We start from the raw sequence: 23,041 nt of genomic DNA, 5'->3' as shown, positions 1-23,041 counted from the left end.
AGGAGTGAAATGGCTTTAAATTCCTACATTGGCTCTGCAGTAGCAAAACCAGAGGCAAACTGGGGTGGAGCTGGTCATTCTGATCCACTGTTAACACATCTTCAGGACCCTTCCACTGGCAGAAACGGCAATAAACTGGATTCAGATGAGCACCTGACTTTTAAATGTGCCAACAGTGGGCCTACCTGGGTTTCAGCCAGCTTCAGGATAGAGTATTTATGTGTTGCACATTAGAATGAACAAGTCTGTTTTATGGCTCTAATTCTACCTTTTGGGATTCGAGTGGCCTTTAAAGACAAGAGAGCAAGTAATCCCTATAAGGAATATCCTAGAGAAATCCTTGACACTCATGAAAACCACACTATTTATATGCATGGAAACTGACTTAAATAAGTACCCATCTTGGAGGGAAAATCAGAGGAGCCGGACCGTCCAGGCCCTGGGCAACCTGGAGGCTTCCATGGAAGGGATGAAGCCAGGCCCTGGGCTCTGTCTTTGGATGATGTGATGGGGATAGAGGCCTCTGGTGTTTTATAGCCCTCAGACGGCCTCCTTATCTATTTAGTGTTTTTTAAAAAATCAGGAAATGAGCTCTATCTGGAATGTCCTGTTACTTCTAACTCTGCCAGGGATCACTGAATCCCACTGAGAATGGTTACTCTCGAGGATGATATGGAAACTGACCAGAAGTCCGGTTTGTCCTTGGAATCCTTTGGAAGTGGAATGCATTTCTTCATTGAAAAACTTTTATGATGAAATTAGCCTCTCATAGTGAGTAAAAATGAGACATTTATGTGTAAGGCAGATGCCATAATAAAAGTAAGATGCTGGTTTAAACACTAAGAGCTGTGAACATAGTGGGACTGTTATTTTTGTACGAACATGGCCTAAATCAGGTTGGTAATGAAACTATTCTAAATGAAGAAATTCAATTTTCAATGTGCCTGAAAGAAAGCTTTGAGTATGTACTTGTCATTCAAATTGGTTTTCCAGTTTTATATACATGGATGGTACTAAGTTCCAGTTTGTGATTTATTTTTTATTCACTATAAAGTATATCTATTCATCTCTATAATATTATCTATAGAGTCTTTCATATTCATCTTTTATACTTCATTAAATTATCTCAAAGCATATGTTGGATTGTTATCTTGTATCAAGGTCCATCTCTGGTGAAGAAAATATTCCCAATGAGTTTTCTGGAGACCAAATGCCTAGACTTTTTTCTACAAAGAAGGCTTAACTTCTACTTCAGTTTTCTGGGGACCCCAAAATTGCCATGTCCCTGTACCCATGCTTTGAAATAGAAACCCTGTGTTATTTCTTAAAAGTAATCATGTTTGATTTTCCTCTTACCTAGTGGTATTATGTTCTCATTCTGTCCTTAAACTTTAGTTTGATGACTCTGTAATGTAAATGTGACCTTAGAAAAGGCAGGAGTGGGCCTGTGGGCCACATTCATAGCTCTGCCCTAATTCAAATCTCTACCATCTACCAAATTGAAGGCAAATGGACATTTAATTTTTAACTCTCCATGTAAAAAGCATTGTATTAAGTTGGCAGGCGTTTAAGTGTGAGTTACTAACCTCCAGAATAGAACTGCATCAGTGGAATCTTCTTGAAGTCTCAAAACTCTTATAAATGCAGAGAATTAATTAATCGATTGATTGATTGATCTGATAACCAGAGGCTTAAAATTGACTCATGTTATCTTACTATAATGCTTGCAGGGTTTTTCTCCCCCAACCTTGGAAAATCTGTAAACAAACCACGTCCCAAGCTTTTAAATGTTTCTTGGGACTTAGGCTGTATAGATTATGGGGAATTTAGGGCAGCGTTCCTCCATCTCGGTGCTACGGGTGCCAGATGATTCTTCATGGCGGCGGGGGCTACCCTGCCCATTCCCGGGTGTGCAGCAGCTTTCCTGGCCTCTAGATGTTTCCAGCACCCCGTGAGTTGTGATAACCAAAATATCTCCAGATGTTGTCACATGTCCCCTGGGGGCAACATCGGTTTCCCCCCCCCCCCATCGAGAACCATTAATTTAGGATAACGTGTTTATCAGTTTTGTCAGTAAAGCTGTAAGTATTCCGTGGATCAGATAACTACAGAAATCATGGGGAAATGCGGGCATAACTAAGCTGGATTTTTTTAATCTTAGGATACTTTAATTCATTTTTTTCCTTCGGCTCATTGCCTTAAAACGGTGTGCATTGCGGTGGGGAGGGTGGAGTGCGGTGCGACTGTGGGAACCACTGTCTTTGTCGCTGGTGGTGAATTAATGATGAGCATATCTAAGCAGCTGTCAGATTCATAAATCACTGGAAATGAGAGGGAGAACACATAAAAAGTCTCTCCCTTTTGTTTAGCAATTTATCATTTTGCCTGCACATTAATAAACAGAGCTCCCCCGAGGTAAGCCCCTGGAAGATAAATATTTCTCCCTAATTTCCTCAATTGTACCCAGTAGATCACAAGTGGGAGGAGAGAGGTACTTGTCAACGCCAGTCACCGGCTTCTTATCCTTCACTTTTTCCACGCGGGGTAGTAGGAACAGATAATGGGTACCGAGTCCAGCCGCAGGTAATCAGGTTCTGTTTTGTTTATACAACAGGCACCAGATTCCCCAGCCCCCGGCTGTCAGCCAGGCCAAGCCGAAAACGTACACTGTCCATTTCACCACTGTCCGATCATAGCTTTGACCTTCAGACCATGATTAGGACGTCTCCCAACTCCTTGGTCACCATTCTCAATAATTCCCGCAGCAGCTCTTCAGCAAGTGGCTCCTACGGCCACTTATCTGCAAGTGCAATCAGGTATGTATTTTCCCCAAATCCATGATGTGTTTCTTTAATAAAACGTCACTGCTCGCCTGCACCTTGCGTTTGCGGTACTGACTACCTACAAGGAAGGATTACAACAGGACACCGGGGAGGACCCGGGATGCGGATGCAGGTCACGTTTCACTACAATGAGTTCCAGAGCCAATTATTCGGCCGAAAAGAATTATTTTGCAGACGTCAGTTAGCAGCTCATTTAGAGAAATAGTTATTCAGGAATGAAATCCCCTTCCTAGAGACAGTGAGTACGGCGATCTTTTCATCTTCTTACTAGTTATAGTTGCCTAGAGGGAAAACCAACTTTGTACCTGATTTGGGCACACTTGCAAGGACAGGGACAGAAATCAAAAAACCAGACGTGGGACTTCCCTGGCGGTTCAGTGGTTAGGACTCCACACTTCCACTGCAGGGGGTGTGGGTTCGATCCCTGGTCGGGGAACTAAGGTCCCACAGACCGTGAGACATGACCAAAAAAGAGAAAAAAGACCAGACGTGAGTCTTGTCTCAGGGGGGAAAAGTGTGCATTGGGAGGAAGAAAGAAAAGGGGACAGAAGGGTTTTTAGTCTAAAGGAATTGATGGGTCTTCCATGATGAATAAACATATTAGGGAAACCCTAACAGTCCAGAAAAAAAAAATGTGTTAGCAATAGTCACACCATATTTACTAGAAATGATGAATACCATTAGTTTTTGTCCTTAATGTTTCCATTACGGTTTTAATTCTTTGCTTGTTCAGTTATCAGCAATCCTCCTTGGCAGGCAAGTTAACGTTTAAATATTATAAATCCCCATTTTGATATGATGTCGTTTTCTGCAGCATCTGTCTTTTAATATGGTCAGGAAAGTGTGGAAACAACGGAACAGAGCAAATAACTCTGCTTGTATGATAGCAGTCCGTACTTACAGAGGGGGATTGTTTCAGGATTAGCCGATGTAGTCACGAAGGTAGGCTTTGGAGTCGGGCAAAACAGTAGTCAGATTCCAGCTTTGCCACCAGCTGTGCAGACCTTACTTGCCTGTAGGCTCTGAAATTCAGTCTTCACATTTGTAAACTACAGACAAGACAGCCACGGTAGAGGAAAGGGGTACCTTTTATTAAAGCTGGTGTGTATGGGCAGGGCCTGGATGAAGACCCCTGCCCATGGGCAGAGCCGCAGGAGAACTGCCCCTGATGGTGCATCCAGAGGATGAGCTACCAGGGCCTGGCCGTGCTACCCCCAACGTGATCACCCCAATCTGGCTCCGAGGAAGTACGCCCATCTCCAAACCATGGGCTGGCTGTTCTGCACTCTGGGCAAATTTCCCTGGGCTCATAGATTGCCATCGACCTTATCTCCATTTGCTGAAATCATATCATTATTATGTGGCTTGACTAGAAGTCATAGCATCAAAGTGGTGGAAATGAGGTACACGGTGAAATTCACAGGAATGCTATTCACACGGAATCACTTTGTGAGCGTTCCTTTCTCCTTTGTGTTTTCTTCCCTTCTGCTCTCTGCCCAGCTACCGTGACTTTTCACAGCCTCTACAGGACTTAGATTAGAGAGTGGTACACAGATAGTCTCAGTGCAGTCTTTATTCTTACCCTAACATCTTCACCCGTTTCCTCATCTCCTCACCTTTCCCAGGTAATCTAGTACCAGTCCTGGAGAGACTGTCAGTATCCTGACTTGGAATGATCATTGTCTCCTGCCTCCGAGGAGCTACCACAGATCTGATTATTCTCATTTGAGCTGGAAGCAGAGATTCCTAAGTCCAGTCAGGCCCCAGGAGACCCGTTTGCAGTCAGGTGACCAGGGCCGTCGGGCACACAGGTCTTTCTTGCCTTCAGCTCCTCACCAGCCTGTCTTCTCTCTTGCAATCTGACCTCTCATTCTTCAGTACACAGCCCCTGTGTGCTAGGATAAGATGTAGCTTCTGATGCATATAAAGTAATGCAGATAACCCAAGATGAGATCGGCTTGCTGGAGCAATACAATAATTAGAAGAATTACGACCGACACCACCCGCCAGTCCTTTAGCTGGAGTAGCGTTAGTGCTTCACTTGCTCTGTTCCAAGTTTCACTTTGTGAAATCTAAAGACCGGCTGGAGGACTCCTCAGTAAGTGGTAGGACCCGGTGGCTGACAGGAAAGGAAGCAGCATGAAGAAATCTACAAAGGGTAACTTTCTCAAGAGGGAAAGATACAGGAGTGCATCTCATCTCTGCTTTGTACCCAGGGACACGGTAGGCACAAGATACGCTCACTGTTTTCATCTGACAGCAGTTTTGGAAAGCGTAGTGTTATTCTTGTTTTATGCATCAGCACGGAGGGTCTTTGCAAGAGGACCAGCCCTCCAATTCCTTGCTTTTTAATTTGCCCCAAACACGTTTGACTTGCACACTTGCATGTTTTCTAATCCTAATCTGCTTCTCGTGTTGTCAGTGCATATGGTAACGGGGTCAGTTTCTAAAGATGTTTTTCAGTGTGTAATGACACACATTCAGTTTTCTAAAAAAATCTCCTTCACACGTGTATCCCAGTTCAAATGCTATTCTCTAAGAGGCTGGTAATAGTAGGGACCACTGTTTGAAATTCTCCTATTTACGTGCTCATCTGGTAGTTGCTATATGTCTCCCTCTACTAGAATACAAATGCCAGAAGGTCTAGGACTGTGTATGTTTTGTTCATGGCCACACTGCCCACCTCACAACATCTGTGCCCTGTCACCTTGATACCGCTCAACAAATATTTCTGGAGTGAATAAATGAAGGAGCTCTTAATGAGCCATTAGAATTCTAATCACCCTCCTTATTAAAAGGAAGTTTCCATGTGGAGGATGAATAATGCTGGCTTTCAGAAAGTTATAGTGTATATGGATAGTATATCATATATCCATAGGTTGATAGATATATGGAGATACAGAGGGATGGACACAAAATAAAGGGATAAAAAAGCAAATGCCCATCTTCAGTTTGTATATGGTTCTTTTGTTTATGTATTTACTTAATAATTCGGACTGCTATAAGAATTCCATATAAAGCACATATTTATTCACAAAAGCCTATCTACATCTTAAAACATAGTACTTGATTATGGCTAACTTATTAAAACATATTGTCCAAATGTATAGCAAAAGTCTTTTTTATATCATAACTGAGAACATCATTCAAAAAAAATAACTCCATGCATTTAAAAGGATGTTGTGAAATAGTTAACTGTCTCAAAAAGTTTTAACTTCTCCATCACCCTGAAGACTCCTGTCTAAGACTAGCTGATTCACATTTATCAAATACAGCCTGTAAGCCCCACCTTCTCTGGTTAAGGCTAGTATTATAAATATCCAGTTAATGGCATTAAATTAGAAATAGTTTGACCTCTGCTAATACCTTCCCCTAGAAATCGAGCTCCCATCGGAGGAGAAAGTGTTTCAACTGACCCTCAACTTCCATCTTCTAGCAAAAGTAAAGGGAATGAAGAAATGAGTAATCTATTCATTTCTAACCCACCAGTTACAGCTTTCTCACTTTGGGTTTAATGGCGAAAATGAAGATGGCTTCATATCCTTAGTAGTTTCAGATCTGGTTCGGCCAGGACAGACATCTCACTGGAGACTGCGTTCCTGCTATTTATGTTCTTGGAGGTTTTGTCTGTTTGGCTGTTTAGTGGCAACCCAGCTTTTAAAGCCTTTTAGGACTCTTGCATCCTATAAAGCGTAATGTATTTTTGTCCGAAGCATTACTGAAAGAGTGCATATGCCTCGGTGTAAACATTGGGATGATACTTAACTCATTTGGTGGGTGTGTGGGTCTTTATGTGTGTGCTCATTACTTCTTTCGAGGCTGCTGGGTTTTCCAATGAACTTGCCCTGGGGGGCTTTTATGGATGGACGTGGAAGCTTTACTTTTTTCCTTTCCAATAGAGGCAGGTGCATGCATGTGTGTCCCTATACCGACACGTATACAGATGATAATGGCTGTTGGCCTGTTCTCTGCAAAACTGGGAAGAATTGTTCTTCCTTTGAATGGCAGCTGTTGTACAGTAAATTCCACAGCTGGAACCAGAAAGTGGACAACCTCGTTAGTACGACAACCACAAAGTAACCACAAAGTTGGTTTTGATTAGATGCCTCCTTCTCCCCCTTCCTCTCTCTTTTCTTGAAGCCAGTTTCTGAAATTTTGGGGCCCTCATGTTACAGTGTGGACTGTTGCCTGGCTTCACCTCCAGTACTGGTTTCGTGAGCCAGAACTAGGAGAGATGGGACACTGAAAAGGAAATAGCGTCATTGGATTCATCAGCCTATAGAAAACTGGGTTAATTGCAACATGAAGTTTTTTTTTTTCTCTTTTATCAAAGTATAGTTAATTTACAATGTTGTGTTAGTTTCAAGTATACAGCAAAGTGATTCAGTTATACATTTGTGTATATATATTCTTTTTCAGATTCTTTTCCATTATAGGTTATTACAAGATATTGAGTATAGTTCCCTGTGTTATGTAGTAGGACCTTGTTTACCTCTTTTATATATAGTGGGGTGTACATGTTAATCCTAAACTCCTAATTTATCTCTCCCCTGCCCTCTTCCTGCTATCCCCTTTGGCAACCATAAGTTTGTTCTCTATGCCTATAAGTCTGTTTCTGTTTCGTAGATAAGTTCATTTGTGTCAGCATATTTTATATTCCACATATAAGTGATATCAGATGATATTTGTCTTTCTCTGACTTACTTCACTTAGTATGATAAACTATAGGTCCATCCATGTTGCTGAAAATGGTATTATTTCATCCTTTTCATTGCTGAGTAGTATTCCATTGTGTGTGTGTGTGTGTGTGTGTGTGTGTGTGTGTGTATATACCACGTATTCTTTACTTATTCGTTTGTTGATGGACATTTAGACTGCAGCATGAAGTTTCTTAATCCCAATGCCCGACCTGAAGAAATACATTATAAAAGCATCACATGAGTTTCTTTTAAGGAAGTCTTAAAAATTCACATCTGAAGAAAACTGACCAACTAGGGCAGTTGAAAAAAAATGTGTTTATAGGTCGTTAGCATTGATTTTACATTTAAAACATTTCCTAAGAATCTATAGCTGCCACATAGTCTTCACTCCTCTTCACTTTGGGTAAGAGATGGTGCCTTTGTGACTCAGGCCTTCCTGTGACCACCCATGTCAGGACTCTGCTCTGGTTTAATTTTCTCATCCATCTCAGGCCAGCCCAGCTTCGTGCCTCGCCCTCCAGGTCAGGGAGGGGTTCCGGAGATGAACCTGGAAACTGATGATGAGCCTTTCGGCTGAGTTCCCTGCAACTTCCCTCATCCTTCCCCACGTGAGCACAGAGGAACCCCAGCACTGAGACTCAGTGGAAGGAGATGTTCCATGCAGCTCTAAGGAAAAACTATGATTTTTTCTTTTTTTTTTTAAGAAAATGGGTAAATGCCATGTGGATTGACGTCATTAAACAATAAAACAGAAACTTTTACCTGTAAGCATGCGGTGGCTGGGTGATCCAACCTCTCGCCATCTTTCTTATAGTTCCGATTTTTTGTTTTCTTTTTTGGCCGTGCCTAACGGCATGCGGATCTTAGTTCCCTGACCGGGGATGGAACCTGTGCCCCCCTGCAGTGGAAGCGCAGAGTCCTAACTGCTGGACCGCCAGGGAATTCCCCCGAGTTTTTTTTTTTTTAATATTTATTTATTTATTTATTTATTTATTTATGGCTGTGTTGGGTCTTCGTTTCTGTGCGAGGGCTTTCTCTAGTTGTGGCAAGTGGGGGCCACTCTTCATCGCGGTGCGCGGGCCTCTCACTATCGTGGCCTCTCTTGTTGCGGAGCACAGGCTCCAGATGCGCAGGCTCAGTAATTGTGGCTCACGGGCCTAGTCGCTACGCGGCATGTGGGATCCTCCCAGACCAGGGCTCGAACCCGCGTCCCCTGCACTGGCAGGCGGACTCCCAACCACTGCGCCACCAGGGAAGCCCCCCCCCCCCGAGTTTTTTAAATTCACTTTTACTTAGAAACAGATCTCTTCAATATTGTAATTGGCTCTATCTGCCCTCCCAATATGAAGGACTACAGCAGCCCACATCATGCTGCTTTATTTATTGTACTGGTATTAAGTTATCCAGCCCATCCCCCATCCTCTTACCCTCCACCGTATGCAGAGTTCCTGAAGTGTTTTTAAAATACATTACAGGTTTGTCTCACGTGCTATTTTAATTGGTTTTTATCTTTTTTGACTTGAATATTAATAACTTTGAAATGCCTATATGTATAGTAGGGTTGAATACATCTTAACAAATGATCTTCTACAGTATGAACTTTTAGTGTCCCCCACTAATATAACATTTCTATAATTAAATGTGAATTTACAGATCAGAGAGGTTCTGTACAAATGATGACGCACATCACTTCCTTGGTGTGAAAAAAATAATGTTTGTTGTGAAAGTGAAACATGATTATGGATCTCAAAGTTGTATGTATTGATTATCATTAATATGTAACTTTCCAGTTACAAATGATTATTTTATTCTTTGAATATATATAAAAGGGATCTGTAGGAAGTACTCAGCTAAAACTTGTTGAATTAATGAATGAGTGTGTGGATTTTACGATATTTATTTTTTATTTAAAAAAATTTTTTTATTGAAGTATATTTGTTTTACAATGTTGTGTTAATTACTGTTGTATAGCAAATTTTGATTCAGTTATTCAGTTAAACATATTATGATATTTATTTTAGTTGTTTAACATCCTGTCTTTCTACTTACACCCCAGCTTTCAACCAGATTACGCATAGTTGTTGAGATTCCCAGACAGAAGAGTTCCAGATAAGGGAGGGGGTTACTGGGCTATTTATTGCAATATTCAGAAATAAGACCCGGTTTGCAAAATTTGACCCCAGTTTGAAAAGTGTATTGACAAAACATTACTTCAGATTTGTGATGGAGAATAAATATATCAAAACTTTCTTTACGATTCAGACTTTGGGAATTTTAACATTAAATTTTTGGAAAATAGAAGAAATAGTTCCCACTCAGACAGCGATTTGCTGATCACTTTTAATTCAGCTCAGAGCAAAGAATAAAAGGGAAATTGACCTCAGTAGTTATCCTTATTTAGAGTTCTGTCCCCAAGTCACTGCCTACCATGTAATGAGTGCTCCTTTAAGGTATTTTATAAAACTAAGACTTCAGTAGCCATAAATCGGTTTTGATGGGTAAAGTTTATACTTGGTGGATGAGAACACCACACACACTATAGTCAGGGTTCGAAAATCCACATTTTTCTCATTTTCTGCTTTTTAGAAAAATACAGGACAGATTAACATTTGAATTAATTTATTCTGGCTTTCTTTTTTCTTTTATAATTTTTCAAAAATTTTATTGGAGTATAGTTGATTTACAATGTTGTTAGTTTCAGGTGTACAGCACAGTGATTCAGTTATACATATACATATATTCATTCATTTTCAGATTTTTTTCCCATATAGGTTATTGCAGACTATTCTAACTGTTGTCCTAGAAGACTGTTTCTCAAAGTGTTTTGTGAGGAACACTAGTCTCTAAAAGCTCCTCCAAATGTTGCTACAAACCATATCTGGGGTGGGACATTTGGAACACACATTCAAGTATTAAACAGTTCCAGGGAACCCCGAGGCTGTATTCCTCAGACTTTATCACCTTGGCACTTCTTTTGCCTTTCCTCCCTAACACTTACTTTTGGGTGACTGTGTTAGCACATTGCTTGGGAAGATCTGGGCTATCTGACACTTTCTAGCGATCTTATTGATTAAATATAGATTAACAGTTGCAAGTCACATTTTTATAAATGTGTGTTTTTAATTATCCCATCTCTCATGCAGTCATCTAGAAGTAAATGTTATAAAAATTTTTTAAATTATACTTGATTAAATGTTGAGTGAAGAGAATTCAAAAATCAGAACGTAAACTTAATTGCTCTTCAATTGATCCAGAGGAACGAACAGGGTGAGCAGAAATGTAAAGGCTTTGAGATCATAAAGCTCAGGTGGACCACGTTTTAGACTAGACTGTGTCCTTCTTGAGAGGAGACAGAAGCTATGTATAAAATTTTTCAACAATGTCAATACTTTGTATTTCTAGGAAATTATGGAACGAATACATGAACTGTTTAGGAAGATTTTTTTTCAGGGCTTCTAAAAATAGAATTTACTTTTCAAAAAAAATTCCGACCTCTGTAACCAGCAGTCTGTCCTCAGCTGCTGAAGTTCTATAAAAATACACAGATCTAGTTACTACCTTTGTACTGTTTTATAAACACGTTGTCAAATTGCTTTTCTTTGAAGTGACTGTTCGAGTTCGGTAGGCAGAATAATGGCCCCCAAAGATGTCCACATCTTACTCCCCGGAACCTGTGAATATATCACCTTACAGGGCAAAAAGAATTGTGTAGCTGTGATTCAGTTAAGAGTTTTTGTTTGTTTGTTTGTTTGTTTGTTTTTTAATAGTCTTTGTAGCAGCTTTATGTGTAATAGTAAACCGCAACAACCTGAGACGCAGCAAAAGAGCGTGCATAGAACATATAAGGCGCGTACATAGCAAGCGTGCTATACTTAGACTCTAAGATACTATTCAGCAAAGGAAATGATTGGAACTCAACTAAATGCAGCAACATGAAAAGATATCACAAACACAATTTTGACCAAAGAAGCTGGACACCAAAGGTTACCTCCAAAGGTTGCCACGTAGACTTTAACACATCTAAACTTACAGTGTGTGGACCAGTTTTCCCCAGGTTTGAACTTGCCAGTGGAATCATGCAGTAGGTAATCGTTGGTGTCCAGTTAAGGGCTTTGAGATGAGGAGATGATCAGGTGGCCTTAGTATAATCACAAGGGTCTTTATAAAAGGGAAGCAGGAGGGTGTCGGAGTTACAGGGAATCAGAGGAGGAGGTCGGGGTGAGGTGGGACCCTGAGCCGTGGATGGAAGCAGCTTCTAGAAGCGGGAAGAGGCCAGGTGCCAGGGATTTCCGGAGAAACGCAGGCCTGCCCACCCATCTGAGAATTCTGACCTCTGGAGCTATAAGATGGCAAGCGTATTTTGTTTTAAAACAACTAAGTTTGTGGTGATGTGTCGCAGCAGCAGCAAGAAACTCATTCCTAATGGGGGTGGTTCGGTCACTCACTGACTCATCTTGAGGGGCTGCCCCGTGCCAGGCAGTGTTCAGGGCACCAGGGGTCAGTGGGGGACAAGGCAGACCAGAGCCCATGTCCCCTAGACCTTCCATTGCAGAGGGAGGGAGAGAATATGGTTTCAGAGAGCCTCATCCTGCAGTGAGAATACAAGTGTCAAACAACAGAGCGTCATGGGGCAAGGAGCTGCAGAGGGGGCTTGTTTGGATGGGGATCTCGGGCTCAGGAGGCCCCTGTGTCTGAGGAGGTGACATTTAAGCTGGAATCTGAGTGACCAAAAGGAAGCAGCTAGGCTGGCCTCTGGAAGGACACAGCAAGTACCGGGATGCAGAGCTTAGGAAGACAGCTCACTTGGGGTCAGAGAGCAGGGGGGGCTGGTCCCAATCCCCTGGCCCCCCCCCCACCGGTGGGAAGTCCTCGGAGGTTCTTTCCATGCTCCTGGGAGGACGGCATTGTTTTCTGCTCTATTTGACATCACCTGCGGTACCTGGTCATCCCCCATCCTCTGCTTCTTCCTTACACAACTGCGTGGACAGCCCCGCAGGCAGTCGGCCTGACTCTCCAGTCCCTTCACCGACGCTGTGACAGAGCCAAAAACATCAACTTCTGTCATCAAATCCTAAATAGGCTTTGTAATCTTGAGCAAGCGGCCTCCTTTCCAGGAGCTGATGGCAGCAACCGCTCTTGTGGGGTGACACGAGGTCTTCCCCTGTGTCCACTGTTGCCCAGCTCTTTGCACGCAGAGGAGAGAGGGTTTCCCTTAGCAGTCCCTCCTTATGGGTAATCAGGGACTGCTAAAAACTGCTGGTCCATCCTGTATGTTCTCATATCCTTTGGAATCTGATAGTTGACATGGATTTTAGGGAAGGTTTATTCCTGTCCCCTGGTTTGACCAGCGAAAACGCAGCGCCAAATGGGGATGTTAACCACATGGGTTGAAAGCTGTCGCAGCCTCTCCTGCATCTGAGGTCAGAGACTTCGCACCTGGGGACGGGGCTGCAGCACCAATGCTGGTCCTTCCTTTTGTCTTCTACATATTTTTAAAAGTAAAAATCGACCTACTCTGTCTGGCTATTAACATTTGTAAATTGCATTACATACAAAACTGAGGGCATTTTCTGCCTTGTGAAACGTTTTCTCGAATGGTCTGGATTCTTAATTGGGTCCTGACTTTTTTGAGCCTCCCAATATTGGGCCCCCCAGAATGAGAGGTGTACATGACCCAAGGGGCCCCCTTCCCAAGCCCACCTACTCGTTCAAGCTCATGAAACTCAGGAAAGATGCATGGAGGTTTGTGCAAAGTCCATATCACATTATAAATATGTGTGTAGTGGGGTCTTTTAGTTTTCCTTTGTTTTTTAATGAACAGAATGAGGTAGTTACACTTAGTAATACCCATTCACCAAAAGGAAAGGAGGGGGGTGGGTGGGTTAAATCATTGTGTTTTTTGATGAATGGCTTGTACACCAAAAAATAAATTGGACAAACTGGCATAGAGCTCAGTGAACATGAAATCAGCTATTAGAAGAAAGCTTGTGAACAAATTCTGAGGCAGATATGCATCTTTTGATTAATGCCCTATCAATCATCCACACAGCTACCTTAGCTAAGTCTTGCTGTAATCATTCATAGTTGCTTTCCGAAACACTGGCAGAAACTATAGCGCTGCAGAAACAGAATATTATTACTGATTTCTCCCTAACTTACTGTGAACAATGACTGTTTTCACCAGGTTTCTGCTCTCCTTTATTAAAGAAATACAATACAGAATGAAAGGAGAGTTCCTCCAAGCCCCGTGAAATTCTCCTAGGGTATTCTTAATGATATTCAGTCTTAAATGGGCAAGCTATTGTAATGCAAGGTTCTCCGTAGGAATAATAGTAATGTAATCCCATTGAAACCACCTTTTTATGGATTGTAGTCAAATGGGCAAAACGTGGAGTCACATTAATGAAGGGAGTATATCTTCGGCGTTATTACTTAAAGTTGTTGAACTGGTTTGAATTTTGTTATTGTAATTATTATAGTCTCAGTTAATGCGCTTAACAGCAATAGTAATTAACCCACCAGATTGGAAAATTTGCATGAATTCTACCTTTGACTTTGCAAGAAACCCTGATTCTTTCTGGGCCGTACACAGCAGGATGGAGAGAATATCTACGTATCTATATATATTTTTCCCACTGAGTATTTTTTAAGGAAGAAATATTCACAAATGCCATTACAGTGTTTCATGCCTTTTTTTAAGCCATCGGCAAATTCCTCGAGAGCACTTCATTCTTTTAAGAGGATTGGATTCCTAAACTATGGTGGTGCAGAGAATGATTTGGCACTGCCTACTAGTGCAGAAATCTTTAGGTGATGGTGTGACTTCCTCAGAACTTCCTGTAGCCTGGGAAATACTCTGGCATAATGAAGTGGTGACAGGCATTAGCATGTATAATGGACGTTAATAGGCATTTAATGCTCCTTAGCTGGAAGAGGGAGCGGATGCTCTCCCATTGGAATATTCCTCAATCGAAGCCCATTGATCACCGATTTCAGCCAGGAGAGGTTAATCCATCAGCTTCTGTAACCAGACGGCACTGATGGAAATTCTTTAGGTGGCATTCAGGATGAACCAAGCTTTCCATCTTTACAAACAAATGAGTGATATGACAAGCATGGTGTTCAAAACACATTTAACCAATTGATTTTCTTTCCTCTTGTAATAAGATCTGGAGACATATGAAAGCGTGCAGCGTGAGCATAGATGAAAAGAATTGCTCCGTGCACGGGAACATATGGGATGGGGAGCTGAGAATAGTACTATAAAGCATGTAGTCACCCATTCTCTTTGTTATATAAAGTTTGTTATTGCAATAAATAGTTGTTATTGAGCTGATGCCTTTTGCTTCCGTTCTGCTGAATTTTATCTCAGGTCTGTGTGTCTGTGCCAACGCCCACGCGTGTCCTGTCTAAGCCCTCAGCTTTCTCCAGGAAGTTTCGAGATGTTCGTCAATCATTTTTACCTTCTAATTTAAATGCACAGCCCTGATGCGATTTGGGGACAAAATAACTAGGTATAAAGGTGCACTGGTCTCTGTGTCCCGTGTAAATGATGGTTTTCCCTTTATTTCCCACCCGCAGCCCTGCCCTGAGCTTCACCTACCCTTCTGCACCCGTGTCTCTCCATATGCATCAGCAGATCTTAAGCCGACAGCAGAGCTTAGGCTCGGCCTTTGGACACAGCCCTCCACTCATCCACCCTGCCCCAACCTTCCCGACACAGAGGCCTATTCCCGGGATCCCTACGGTCCTCAACCCTGTCCAGGTCACCTCCGGCCCTTCCGAGTCCTCACAGGTGAGAGAGACAGCTCGATGACCTGGTCTGTCTTGGGAATCATAGAGGAAAGCCACGAGGCCACATCGGCCATGAATACGCGCAGGCCAGTGGCATCCTCACCGCTTCCGTACTGCAGTCTGTGGTCCCAACCCAGGGCCGTCATCTTCAGATTTTGTGCCGTGTGTATGCTCCTCAAGACACGAGAGCTTCTTCCACTAGAGTCATTTTATCCTCAGTGGAAAAGCAGGCTGCTTGATCGGGCTTCCCTCTGACCCTGGGCTGTCTATAGCCCGTTCAGTAAAAAGACATCCCGTGAGTGGGTTGCTGGCATTTGGTCCCTTTCCCCTGCACTATTAGAGTTCGTTAAAGCCTGGATCCCAGCTCTTTTCCTCTGGCTTTAAAAAGCCCCGGAGAGTTGCTACTTATGAGTTAAAAACAAAGAGCTGTCTCATGAATGTATATCCTGGCTTTTTAAAAAAAAATGTATTGGCGTATGATTGATTTACAGTGTTGTGTTACTTTCTGCTGTACAGCAGAGTGAATCCGTTATACATATACATATATCCACTCTTTTTTAGATTCTTTTCCCATGTAGGTCATTACAGAGTATTGAGTAGAGCTCCCTGTGCTATACAGTAGGTTCTTATCAGTTATCTATTTTATATATAATAGTGGGTACATGTCAGTCCCAATCTCCCCTTTATCCCTCCCTCCCCCTCTTCCCGCCTGGTAACTATAAGATTGTTTTCTACATCTGTAGCTCTATTTCTGTTTTGTACATAAGTTCATTTGTACCATTTTTTCAGTATATCCTGGCTTTGAACACATTTTCTGAACTCTGCTACCTGGAAATAGGAGCCATATCTGTCATCATTCTAGTGCCAAAGAAGCTTGCTGTTCTCGACTTGTGTGTTTTAGCTATGGGCCTGCTCATTGATCAGAACTTAATTTTTGTCTCTGTCCCTGCCAATGTGACCCGCAGAACAAGCCCACGAGTGAGTCCGCTGTGAGCAGCACCGGCGACCTAGTACATAACAAACGCTCCAAGATCAAACCCGATGAAGACCTCCCCAGCCCGGGGCCTCGGGGCCAGCAGGTGAGGGAGGCGCCCGGCTCTGGCTCCCTCCAGCCTGGCGTCTTTTCACAACACTGGCTTGTCTACTGCGTTCTTGGCCTTGGGCGTACCCACACATTTAACAAAAGGCCAGGGCTGGAGTACAACGAGGTTTGTTTCTCCAGCTCAGAAGCAGACACACAAAAATGCAGGCAGCTTTGTGGGGTATAAACTGGAGTAAGTGAGTGGATGCATTTATTGTTGACCAGGGATGTGAACAGGCTTCAGTCCTTGGCCTTGATCTTGGGCCTGAATTACAAGCTCGTGGCTCTCAGCCTGAGCTGGGCAGACCAGGGATATTCCTTATAATGATCAAGTTCTTATTTGTTCTTATTTTGCCACTTCCTACTGGCCAGGAGACCCTGCATAGCCAGGAGGGATCCAGCGACAACTAACCTAACCTAAGGCTATGTAGATTCTTGTTCTTTACCCCAAGTCCTGAAAGGACAAGCTTAAAAATTCCAATCTTGTCTCTGCTGTTACTTAGATCCTGAGCCTCAATTTTAAAAATGTGTAGATTCGGACTTCCCTGCTGGCGCAGTGGTTAAGAATTCACCTGCCAATGCAGGGGACACGGGTCCAATCCCTGGACCGGGAAGATCCCACATGCCGCAGAGCAACTAAGCCCGTGTGCCACAACTACTGAGCCTGTGCTCTAGAGCCCGCAAGCCACAACTACTGAGCCCGTGCGCCACAACTACTGAGCCTGTGCTCTAGAGCCCGCAAGCCACAACTACAGAAGCCCGGGTGCCTAGAGCCTGTGCTCTGCAACAAGAGAAGCCAACGCAATGAGAAGCCCGCACACCGCAATGAAGAGTAGCCCCCGCTCGCCACAACTAGAGAAGCCCACGAGCAGCAACGAAGACCCAATGCAGCCGTAAATAAATTAATTAATTAAAAAAAAAAGAATGTGTAGATTCTGCTCATAATCCTATCTTGTAGGTTCCCTGGGCCTGATATGGAGCTCAATGAGTATAATTCCCAGAGATAGGGGTTGGACGAGAGTCTGGATGTCCACAGAATCTGGACCTTGCAATGTTCAGGCTGCTTCAGCCCAAACCTGAGAGTGCTGAAGCCCACGTTTCCTTTTTAGGGAGCACTTGGAAGATGGAATGAATGGGTGTCGTGGGCTCCGAGAGCCATCCTTCTTGCATATTGCTGGTTATGCCTAAACACTTGTATACAACTTTTGCCATCTAACCCCAGATTAGATCCCGAATTTACACACCTAATCATCTCCCAGAATTCTGGAAATTCTTTGTGTTTTCATTTCTGCAAAGCTGCCTTAGAAGACTAGAAAAGACTTTACCGCCAAGCTTTAGATGCTGTGGTTCTTGGGCAGGGAGTGTATGCTTGGAGACCAGAAGGTGAAACCAGAAGACATCATCCCTGTAAAAATCCACACAATGCCTCTCACAGCCTCCAGTGGCAGGGAGAACAGAATTAGAATTAGCAGTAAACCATTTCCCTGGATCCCAAAATAGGAGAATAAACAAATAAATATGCTGAAAAGAATTTAACCGAAAGAGCAGTCTTTTGGATAAAGACTACATCACCTAGTTTAATTGCTTTTCTTAAGAGATGGCGTCTTAGGTTGTTCTCACCTTGGTGTTCAGGACAGCAGAGTTTGGCCTCAATATCTTACCGACATTCTGGTTTGGACCATTGTCTTTAGTCACAAGTTAACAACCTTCGAAGGTGTATTGAGTAAATCTGAAAAAAATGCACACAAATGAATCCATCTTTGGTTTCTTCAATTCACAAAACCCAGTTGATAGACTTGGGCTCTATTTTATTTTCCCCCCGAAAAATTGCATCAGGAGGAAGACAAGCCTACATCAGGTTTTTCATTTCTCTTCTTTTTTTTTTTAACTTTTTATTCTATATTGGAGTATAGTTGATTAACAATGTTGTGATAGCTTCAGGTGCACAGCAAAGTGATTCATTTACACATTTTCCCCTTTAGGTTGTTACATAATAGTGAGCCGAGTTCCCTTTCTCTTCTCTCTGCCATCCCATTGTGTCTGATTTTGTCCCTCTTTCTCCTCCCTTCCCCACCCCTGCCTTTCAGGAACAGCCTGAAGGGACAACCCTGGTGAAGGAGGAAGGCGACAAAGATGAAAGCAAACAGGAGCCTGAAGTCATCTACGAGACAAACTGCCACTGGGAAGGCTGTTCTCGGGAGTTCGACACCCAGGAGCAGCTGGTGCATGTGAGTGAAGGGGGCCGGGAAGGGGGCTTTACAGCTATGTGACCTTTCCTGCGGGGTCAGCTCCCCTGACCCCATGCTGAGTCAAGTTTCTCAGCTAGCAGCCTAGCAAACTGGAGGGGGCTTTATGACTTTCTGAGAATAAAGAAAACTCTGAGCCACGGTGCTTGACCTGTTCAGTCAGCTAAAGCTTAGTGTAAAATTCAATAAAGTCTTCAAGAGAGAGTGTAATGACTCTGATCCCATAAGCGAGAAAACACTATTTTGAGTTAGCGACTTTGATGGTTATTGAGTAATAGTAAGCTGGACATGAATTATTATTAACCTTTTAACCAAGTTTGATTTTAACCAAGACCCAGTAACAATTGAAAAAAATCATAGAGGTGGGGGAAGTCCTTTTTCTCCCTCCTCCCTTCCTCTCCCCGACCCTCACCAGCTAAGGAGTCTCCCATGATTTTAGGCAGCAGTTGGTACTTGCTGTGAGAAGTGGGTAATAGTTTGGGATAAGCCATTAGCACAATTTCTTGACTTGAAGCCAATCCTTGCGGGCCTCACAGTTCCATGGAAAAAGCAATATATATTTTAAAATGTGTCTAATGATGTATATTTTTGAAAACTGCAATGTGGTCCGACTGAGACCCTCACCTCGCCTTCCCACACCAGATTCAGAAGTCTTTCCCTTGCTCCCTTGCCAGTTATTTCAAATAATGCAGGGTACCCCCATCTGCATACCTGATTAGCCCTGTTTCCTTGGCCCGTGCTTCATCTTTGTTTGGTACTTTCTCAGGCCAGTAGAGTCTCCCTGGCACATGGGACCAGGGGCAGCTGAGATGGAAGGATATTTGCATAATCAAGGATGAAACGATGTCAAAGCACAGGGTTGCATTAAGGCATTAAGGATGGTTTGCTATGTGTAGCCCTTTCGTAAGCTTTAAATACGACAGCAAATCTGACAGAGTAACTTCCTTGTGACCCCCCCCCCGCCCCGTCACCTACACACACCATACACACCCCGATTCCGTTCTCTTTACTTTTTTACAGTCACTTTTTATTTTTAGATGATCCGTATCGCTTGATAACCCTCCTCCGTTTAAACACTAAGATTATACAATTCTTATTTGTTCTTAACCTCTAATATATGCCACATGCTGCAGTTACATTATAGTGTCAAATATATGGTTTGCCAGGTTTTGAGATCCATCATGTACAGAATGTTTTGAGGGCTTAACATGACCTCAGGGTTTCCCCCCCATTTCTTTTTTGATCATGTCTCCTTGTAATAGTATAGAGAGAATTATAGATTTCTCTGCACAGCAAGAAACTAGAAAGTCAAATGTTTTTAATTAAGGTATATTTCCAGATTTTTCCATGAACTTAATTTGATTCTTTCTCTTTAATTTGATGCAAGTGTTATTTTCAAGCCAAGCCTGACTTAACAGCCTTTTAATCTTGCTGATTGTTTTAATGGAAACCACAGACATTGTAACACTAAAGGGGAAAAAAAATAGCTTGGAATTTTTCTTTTAATGTGGGGAAATAAACCCAAAGAGGAGAGAATGCCAAGAATACCCTCAGTGATAGAGTGAGTGAACATCGTACATGAGAAGAACTGGTTGTACAAAACCTGCCGTCATAAACGAGATGCTGTTAGGCAGTGCTGCTTGCCTTTTACAACATCCTTCTGCGAGAGGACACAGTCTCATGGTGCCTTTTCTGTGGATAAGTCATTGCAGTTTCCAAGGAGTGCTGTGATTTTTGTTCAGCTGTTATCAAATGAGGAAGGAAATTCTAAGTCTACATTTAAAAGAAATTGTGTTCCTCATCAGAGGCCAGTTTTGAGATAACATTTTTGGGGGTTGTGGTTATACCTTCACATTTTCCCTGCCTTATATGTCACGTGAAAGCTTTTAAAAGACAGTGGATATTGCAGGTATTTGTATTTAATCTCAGTGGCAAAAGGTTTTAGGTAGGGATGATGCTTTAATAGAGAGATCTGAGTAGTTTTAAGGCAAGGCTGCTTAACCTGTCAACTAAATGGCCACCGTGTTGTCTGTTTTATTATAAAATCTAGGAAATGAATTACATATACACTGGAATTTTTTTATTCCAAATTGGCAAGAAGAAATTCGTGTCAGGATTAGGAGAAAATCCAATGTATTATCTTTATGATATTAATTTTAGTCTGAGATAAATTATATGAGTTAAGTAAACTTAGTTAAGTGAATTAAAAATTTTAACTTACAATAACATAAATAAAGATGCTGGTTTATATCGCTTATTCTCTACCTTTTTACTCGTTACCTGACGTGTAGAAATTCCAAATTTGTACGTGTAAATTGATTTTACTTCGCATGACAGACATATAAGAAGTGCCTTCCTACCCACGGTGACTCTGGTAGCTTCAGCAGTGGCCTGGTATATTATTTTTTGTAGACTGAATGAATAGCTAGTTGAAATCCACCTAATTACTTGGGTGACAGATGGAAAAAAGACCAGTGGCAAAAACCAGTTTTTTAAGGACGGAGGGAAGCATGAACTATTTGCATTCCTATGACTCTCCCTGGAGAGAGGACATTTTGTGAATTAGTTGAATTTTCATGCTACAGACAACCAAGAGGCAAGGTGTTAAACCATTCTGATGCTCTGCCTTATTTATAGCCATGACCCATTCTTTTTCCCCCTCTTACAGTTAATAGAAAGATTCATGATTCTTCATGGTTGTCTATCTAGTGTCTGACAGTCCCGACTGCCTGCGAAAGCAAGTCACTATCTATAATTGATATCCTCCCGTGGAATAGGGTGCTGGCTGCAATTGAAGGGCTTTGCTGAAAGCTCTTAAATCCTGACAAGTTCTCCCCTTGTTCTGGTTCAGTCGCTGAGCTGCACGGTTGGAATTCCAGAGTCATTTGAACTTGGTGCAGAAGGGAGACATGTGTTTCGCATTAGCAAATCAGAGTTGAAGAGGAGAATTAGGGACTCGGACGACTTTTCCCGCCAGGTAGTCTCATTTTCAGTGTAATGCACTCCGTGTTCTCTTGAAAAGATGACCCCATCCCATTACTGTCCGAGCAGATGGGCTAAATATTGCCTTTGCCTTCTCTTCTCCTCTATTTCAAGCCCCTGTCCTTCTCCCGTGGTGTGTTGATTCCAGGTTTGCTGTGGGGTCTTTATCACTGGGATGTTTAATTAATTTCTCTTCCCAGCAAGATAATTATAATTGGGCTTCATGACTCTCCAGTTAGTATTAAATTTGTCATAAATTTACTTCTATGCCCAGAAGCTAAGAAGACAGATGTATATTTTTGTTAGCTGGTTTTTTGTTGTACTTTGTCCCCTTCTTAGTAGCAGTTAAAATAAGAGAGTAAGAAGGATATAGAGTACAAAAATTAATTAAAGTACTTGTGATTAAGATGGAATTTATTATTGATTTGTCAGGATGCCAGCCCTTTCTCTTGCCTTGACAGCTGGAAAGCGCGTAGTCTAACATCTCAAAATAATTTGAAAAGTCCACACTTCCCCTTCAATCCCAAATGAATTATATTCTCTTTTTTGCTGTTGTGCATTATATATTCCTAAACGCACGACTCTTATATCTGATTCTGAAAGTCATAGAATATCGGTTCACTCAGTGTGGTTTCTGTTTTTGTTTTGTTTTGTTGGTTTAGCTTTTTTACTATGTAAGACAACTCAAATTCTGTCTGCTGGCCTTGCTTGTCACAGAGATGAGAAAGGTTTCCAAACCTTCCTGAGACCCATTTCCCTCTTGCATTAATTCTGTCCTGGAAGACAGTTCCAGCTTTGGCTCTTGGATGATTGAAAAATATCCAACATGCATTGACTGCAGCCCAAGTTAGTCTCAGGTTCTTTGCTTCTGAATGGCGTTGTGTGTACCACTGATGTTCTGAGAGGCTTTTTAAGAAGAGGAGAAAGGAATACATGTGAAGAAAGAGGAACGTGTACCTCGGTGTGGGGTCACCACTGCCAGGCGTCTAGTTATGCTTGAAAACATCACTGCTGGTATCCGAAAGAATAAAAATAGTACAATCACCATAGCTAATGCCCACCTGTTTGCTCTGTCACTGTAATTCGCTTAACTTCTATTACACGGACCCAACCCTTTCTTTCCGTTTAAGGAATAACACATATAATATTCTTTCCAAAGGTCTTTAAAAGGTCAAATTATTTTTTACCAGTTTTATTCCCCATCCCAGCAGATATAAGCTTATCTGCAGGGAGGGCCTTGGCAATTACACTGTGCGGGCTCTTGTCTCCTGCCTGTAGGGCTGAACGGCAGAGAATATGAGGGGTGTTTATATTAGTCCCCAGCTTCAGCTGGGTGGCATGTACGTCGCTGTATTCCTTCATTTGTATCTTTTAAACGTGGTGTCAAAAACTCAC

At 42.3% G+C, this 23,041-nt stretch overlaps 1 protein-coding gene across 1 annotated transcript in view; it reads left to right on the top strand.

Moving 5' to 3' along the window:
* The window catches only part of GLI3 (GLI family zinc finger 3), a 285,389-nt gene that overhangs the window by 199,559 nt on the left and 62,789 nt on the right, over nt 1-23,041 (top strand). Inside the window, exons 7-10 of the mRNA XM_057550336.1 lie at nt 2,615-2,816; nt 15,125-15,338; nt 16,303-16,416; nt 18,506-18,646. Of these exons, the coding sequence (XP_057406319.1) occupies nt 2,615-2,816; nt 15,125-15,338; nt 16,303-16,416; nt 18,506-18,646 (671 nt within the window). The remainder of the gene's footprint in view (nt 1-2,614; nt 2,817-15,124; nt 15,339-16,302; nt 16,417-18,505; nt 18,647-23,041) is intronic.

The sequence above is a fragment of the Balaenoptera acutorostrata genome, chromosome 7, assembly GCF_949987535.1.
Source record: "Balaenoptera acutorostrata chromosome 7, mBalAcu1.1, whole genome shotgun sequence".
Taxonomy (NCBI): domain Eukaryota; kingdom Metazoa; phylum Chordata; class Mammalia; order Artiodactyla; family Balaenopteridae; genus Balaenoptera; species Balaenoptera acutorostrata.
Note: the sequence above shows the minus strand (reverse complement) of the source record. Positions and strands in the feature narration are given on the sequence as shown.